Source organism: Pholcus phalangioides, unplaced genomic scaffold, assembly GCF_987345545.1.
Source record: "Pholcus phalangioides strain wild (caught in Gottingen) unplaced genomic scaffold, Ppha-v1.0 ptg000017l_1, whole genome shotgun sequence".
Taxonomy (NCBI): domain Eukaryota; kingdom Metazoa; phylum Arthropoda; class Arachnida; order Araneae; family Pholcidae; genus Pholcus; species Pholcus phalangioides.
The window spans coordinates 20,420,979-20,427,832 of NW_028301610.1; the positions used below are offsets into that span (position 1 = coordinate 20,420,979).

General features: G+C 42.1%; 1 protein-coding gene across 1 annotated transcript; it reads left to right on the forward strand.

Moving 5' to 3' along the window:
* Positions 1–4,433: 4,433 nt before the first annotated feature.
* Positions 4,434–6,557, forward strand: LOC149072516 (constitutive coactivator of PPAR-gamma-like protein 2). Its single transcript, XM_089247223.1, has one exon. The coding sequence runs from the start codon at positions 4,434–4,436 to the stop codon at positions 6,555–6,557; it is 2,124 nt and encodes a 707-aa protein (XP_089103349.1).
* Positions 6,558–6,854: the final 297 nt, after the last annotated feature.

Consider the following 6,854-nt stretch of genomic DNA (forward strand, 5'->3'; position numbering starts at 1 on the left):
ATGACATCCAACCAGTGTCGTCTTAATGCATTTGTCCGATCGAACGCGGCCCAGAAAGTTCAAGTGCAGAGGGGCCTCATGAAAATGAGATCTGGTTCAAATTATCGAGAGTAAGCATTTCTAGAAAGGTAGGGGACCTCAGAAAATTCATTTTAGCCGAGGGCCTATGATATATGCTATTTTTTTCAAATATATTTTACTTTAGTTCACTTATTACTCAAAAAAATTTATTTTTTGTGAAAAAATACGAAATTTCTGACCTGAAATTTTTTTTTGCGAATAAATGCGAAATTTACGTATCCCTACACATACAAGATCTTAGGCCTTTCCCCGAACCCGTTCAGATTGCTTGTGGGCAGAGCCGCCATTAAGGGTTTTTGACAGGTACGGTCGCACTTAAGGTAATAATTTCTTTCATAAATTTTGAATTTTTTTGAATGCTGGAATTGTGAATTTTGATCAATTCTCGAAATCTTAATTTTTATTGAAAAAAAAATAATCCTGGAATTGTTTCTTTAATAAATTCTGAATTTTCATCAATACTGGAACGCAGAGCTTTCATAATTTTTGGAATTCTGATTTTTTATCAATTCTGAAATTATTTCTTTGATTTATTTAGTTTTCATGGATACTGAAATTATCAGTGTCAATTATCTTTCTTATTTTCGATTTATCGATTTTGAATTTACATTAGTTCTCAGTTTCTTTCATTGGACCCTAATTTGAATCGGTTTTGGAGTTATTTCTTACATCAGTCTAAAATTTTCTTCAACTCAAAATTTTCATTAATTTATTTCGTTAATTTACATTCAATTTGTGTCCATGTTTTTTGGCAGGATATTTTTCGGCATTCCTGTATATTTTGTAATGTAGGAAATTTTTGGATGCGTCGATTTCCTTTTCCCATAGAATACATAAAATTGGGGCTAAAGGGCGCCGAAATTACTAAGACACCACTGACTCGGTGCTGGCTTAACGCATGGGCCCACCTGCTCACGGCCTTGGGCTCGAGTGCAGAGGAGGGGAGTAAAAATGAAATGAATGAACAAAATTAAATCTGGTTAAAATTTTCGACTGTGATCATTCATATTTGGTAAGCAAAAAGTTTCTAGCCAAGTACGGAACCTCGGAAAAATATCTTTGCCCGAGGCCTATGATGCTCTCAAGGGGGGGCCCCAGTAATTATTTTCGCACTGGGTCCCGTGTCTGGTAAGGGCGGCGCTGCTTGTGGGGATTCTACTGGGTTCTGGGAAATGGGCAGAACTATGAATCAAACGTCTTCGAAACTTCATGAAAAGTCCCCAAAAGCGTTCGAAATTGTCGGAAAATAATTCGAAAATCAGGGTTTCGTCAGGATATAAGCGGCTATATCGGGGGGGGGGGGGGGGAGAGAAATAGGGTTAACCGCCCCCCCCTCCCCCACGTTGAGAGGGCAAAAACGTGGGAGTGTAGTTTTTCAGGCAGGTTCAGGGCGGTGCACTGTATGAAATGAAATATCCCACTCAAATTTTATAACTTTCGATACCGCGGAACCCCCGAAAAGCTCTTGCGGAATCGTGAAGTTCCGCGGAACACCGCAGTTAGAAACCTGTGGTATTGGGGGCACTGATATATAGAGTGCACCTTTTTTTAAAGTTGGATTTTTAACACAATTTATTTTTTTGCATGAATGTCAAACATTTTAAATATAATAGTCAGTTCATGTGGCCGTCTGGTTGCGAGAGAGTTAAAAGAGTGTGTGTCCTTTGTCGCTTGCTGGACTAGCCAGGTGCAAGAAGTTCGCCACTCTTACATTATTGGATGGGTTACGTGTACCGTTGAGTCACCACAGTATATAGCAAGTTGCTCGTGAGCACCACGGTGCTCCTTTGAAGTACCCAGACTGCTCGATGCTCGTGTCCGATTTCGTACTCGCAAGCATTTGTGATCAACGTTCCAATTAAACACTTTGTACAAATTGCATTCAAGGATTGACATCATCCTAATTGTATGCATTCGTAATGTGGGTAAAACGGTTTGTCCGCATTTAATGCTGTTCTTCCCCAAATTTCCTCCGTTTTTCGAATTCGAATATATCTGTGAATATTGCACTTAGAAACATGGATTTTTTATTTTTTTTTTGTCGCCATCGGAATAGACAGGGCAACAACTTTCTAATTGGAAGTTAGAGCACAGGGGGGACCATATGAAAATTAAGATTTTTTTTTATTTTATATTACATGCTGTATTTTCACTCTCAAAACTGGTGCAGTGTAATTTATGAAGGCCTTTTTTTTAAAACTGGAATCATACCTACACGACGGACGGTTGATGAGATAAAGGCCGTACTAGCACCTACAGGACACCCTATATGTGTATGTAGTTTCATTCTATACGTTGTTAATTTTCACTCTGCACATAGGTTAAAACCATTTCTTAATTTATTTTTTTTTAATTTATAGCAGGTAGTTTTGTTTTTATTCAGTAAAGGTGACAGCAGAATTCCTAGTTCAAAGCAGTTTCTCATATTTATAATAGCAAAGTATAAAAACATGAAACATAATGTCAGAAGAGATTATAGGAAATTTTCCGCCTAATATATTTCTCCGGTTCGCTAATTATTTCTTCCATACAATGCCGGTTCGCAAAAATTTGTACTTAATTTCAGCGCTCTGCAATGAGGAAGAGGTTAAGGAACACTTAACTAAACTGTACAGCGTACAAGGCCAGGCTTTTTAGTGCCAACAGGTAATTTTACCTATCCATTGCCTTACAATTCGATGCTATGATGCCTTCTGAAATTTTTCAGATAGGTCCCTCCTTTTTTTTTTCAGAAAGCCCCTAATTTCCTCCGGATTTGTCCCAGTTTCTCAGTCGCATGATCTAGCCACCCTACCCAAGCTCGCGCCTGCTGAAGTTTGTGATAAAACCTGAAAAAATTATGCTATTTTTTCCCCCTTAGGCCACCCCTTTTCGAAATGATCATCAGCGGCGGTTGATCATCAGGTTTTTTTTTACTTGAGGTAGGATTTAATGAATTATTAGAGATGTTTGCAATACAGTATTTTTGTTATTTGTTTTTTCAAAATATCAACCGTTTTATTGTACCGTATTTTCCTGCGTATAATCCGCGGTGGCGCATAATCCGCATGCAAAATTTGAAGAAAGAAAAAAATCCCACGTGTATAATCCGAGGCAGCGTATTATCCACAGGATTTAAAAAAAATAAGAATAAAAACTTGTGTTCCAATAATCAGTCCATTGATACGCTAATTAATGGTCGCACTGTAATAAAATCACTGTAAATAAGGCTATTGTTTGTTTACGAAACAATAGCCTTATTTACAGTTCAATCAAAAACCTTCAAATTCAGACTCATCAGTAGAGACCGGATTATATGCACTAAAAAGTGCCGAAATATGCACTTAAAAATGCCAAGATGTGCATTAAAACCCAAAATATGCACTAAAATACCTTGGAAAAACGAAAAATTCCGAGATATGTACTAAAAATAAGAAAATATCCTTAAAAAAGCTGCTCCAGTAACAAAATAATTTCGACGCTATTTCTAAGAAAAAATTAAACATTTATGACATCTCTCTAGAAATAGCGTTACAAAATGATTGATATTTGGAAAATACTGTATTACAAGCTTCTCTATTAATTCACTAAATCCCGCCTCCGGAAAAAAATGTTATGAAAATATTACGAGCAATATTTACTTGAAACATTATTAAAAAAAAGTGATTGAACTTAAACCTTTAAAAATATGCACTTATTCTGAAAATTCTTTTCAGCATTAATGCATATGAATGCATAACATCAAAGGCCAAAATATGCACTTGCATATAATCCGGGCCAGGGTATGAAAAAATCATTTTTTTAAACAAAAAAAATCCTGGTTTTTTTTTATTAAAATTAACTGATTGCTTATTAATGAAATTAAATTAGAACAAATTAGTTAAATAAATCAATCATCATTTAATTAGTTAATTGAAACAAACTAATTACAAATAGTCATAATTATCAGAAAAAATACGCCAACGCGTCGATGACCCCGAATCGTAGGAATCGATATATAGGGGCCGGTGAAAGCTCGAATTTCGGACATTGGCCGGGTCAACTGGGCTGGCCCCTTCGCGAAGGGGCCGCGTCTGGCTGTCGTAATAATGTCGTAATGGTCATAAGGCTCTCATGACGGACACCCAATAAGGAGCTGGCACTGTGACGTCACAAAACTTGCGTTCGCTGCTCGAAATCAGGCTTGCGTCCAGCGGGAAAACTCTCCCGTGTGTCCGTAGCCTAAAAAAAGTATCTTGTATACAACAACATCGTCTGGAGATACGAGAAAGTTTAAATTTTTCAGGTGGTGGGAAGACCAAAGTAGTCATCGCGACCACTTCTCTCGTTTCGCGTTGTTTACCGTGGATCGCGTTGTCATTAATGCCTTTATAATGTCGTTGTCCGACTTGCGAAAATACGTCGAGATCAGTTACCCGAAGACAACGGAAACTGTGGACCTCTTGAAGATCGGCAAATCGCCTGAAACTAAAGATTCGTTTCCGTTTTCCCCGCACGTTGTGATCGACGGAGAGTGGACCCTCAACAGGCTTTACGGAGGGCACCTCGGCGACTGGGTCTGCGGCGGACAATGGAACCGAATGATATCATTCTTGGAACACCTGATCAGCAATTTGTCGGTGAACAAAATCGAGATCACGGTCTTCTTCGACGGGACTTCGAATTCGACCCGCACCAAGGATTGGATAAGTGAGCAGATGTGCATAAAGAAGAAAATGACGTCTGTTCTTAGGCACCTCTCCTCCAAGGGAACCCAGCCACCAAGGAACCTGTGGGTGCCCCCGAACAGCCTGCACACGAGTCTGAGGATCGCCCTCAGGCATTTTGGAGTCAACGTAGTCGTTTCGTTGGACGACCACAGGCTGGAGGTAATGAACTTCGTCAAGGAGCACCGTTGCCTCGGCGTTATGTCCGACGATCCCGAGTTCCTCGCGTTCGATCCTCCGAGGTTATTCTCTTCAAAAAAGTTGAAGATGACCTACAACGGCCGGGTTCAGACTCTCGAATATGTAATGGATCGAATAAACAAGGCCTTAGGATTGGAACGGGCAAAGATCCCCATAGTGTCCTCTTTGCTAGAAAACCACATCATGTCCGCCAAGGATCTGTCTGAATTCCACAGAGGACTGCGTTTAAATGGCAAGAAATGTGGGTCGAATTTCGGCGTCATCAGAGCCGTCATTAAATTCACCCGCGGTCTGGAAACCGTCAGTGACCCGAAGCTGGTTTCTAATTCAATTTTCGGTGACAGCGAGTCCGAGGTTAAAGAAAAATTCGAGAGGTCTATCAGGTACTATTCTCTCACTGACACCACTATTTCCCAATCGAATTGTGAAGGTGTGGAAGCCATCGCGTCTTCAACGTCCAGCCTGGAGACCTACCACCCGGTCATGCTCGGCGAATGCAACATCAGTTCCCTGTCGCAGATCTCGTACAAGTGTGAAGTCGGTTCGGAATTTCCGTGTTTCGTCAGCGACGACAGTTCAGCGATGTTGGGTCCGGACGAGTTCTTCGTGAGCCCAAAGCCCGTTACCACCGTCGACTCGCCACGCAGCGTGACGAAGAAGCTGAGCAGCACCGACCCCAGTTCGCTGCTGGAAGCCTTGTCTTCAGATATGCCGTCAGTCTCCGTCGCATTGATGAATTTCGCGCGTCAACGTCACCGATGCGGACTGATGGACTCCGCTATATATCGGGTGCTCTCGACCGGCGAATACTTGGTCCCTGTATCCTTCGAGGACGTCTCTGGAGAAGAACTGCCCTGTCCTGGACTGTTTTTCCGCCCGCTCCGACAGATGGTCTACTCGGTGCTCTTCGATTACCACAATAGATTGATAAAAAAAGACGCAATGTATCCCCCTCCTGCTATAGAAGTCAGGGAATGGATCTGGCGGGACGGCAACCAGTTTGTCAATGTAGAGTCGGTCAGCTCCAAATCGCTGGGTTATCCTGTACCTTCGGTCAGCAGGCTGTGGTTCGGGACCGGGCCCGATGACGACTACCACCGATTGCGTGCTTTCCTCTCATGCATGAGGAGCAACAATCCCCTCATGAGGGACACGGATCACGTTCCCACGAACATGATTCTCTTTTGCTGTGTCCTTCGCTTCATTATGACTAATACGGACTTCCCTGTTCTTCGCAAGCCCGAATTGGACGCTTTTCTTGTTCAGGCTGTCGATCCGCGTCGCTCCTGCAACGCCAGAGACGTTTCCAAGATCGAGAAGCTCCAGCTGCCGTCGGTGAACGTCCGTGCTGTGCTGCTCGCATCCCTGTTCATGCAGGGTGTGGAAAGCGCGGTGTTCGCCAACGAGGCGTGCGGATCCCCCCTACCGCACAACGCCTGTTCACCGTCTGGATATTTCGACGGAAAGCTATTCCAAAAGACCCTACTCAGGGCTAGCGTCTGCAAGAACCTGGTCGACCTCTGCGCCGGTAGACTCAAAGAAATGACCATGGTCGAACGCATGCGTGCAGCCATTGTCGAAGACATCTGAGTGCCATATTGCCAGTTGCTGCTCTCAATGCAGCAGAAATAATAAACCCTAAGCAACCGGCATGTAATTAGTTTTCAATAAATGAGTATTGTGATATATCCATTTGTTTCTCCATGTCGAAAAACTGTAACTTTAAATCCATGGGGCTTTAAAGCCCCACTAGGTCGAGCCCCAAGTTGAATGTTTTCTAACATCACTAGACCAGAGGTGCGCATTGCACACAACCTTACTTGCATCTGAATTTGTTTCGGTTATAATTGCCAACTTTTCTTGCATTTGACTTTTTTTGGCTTTAAC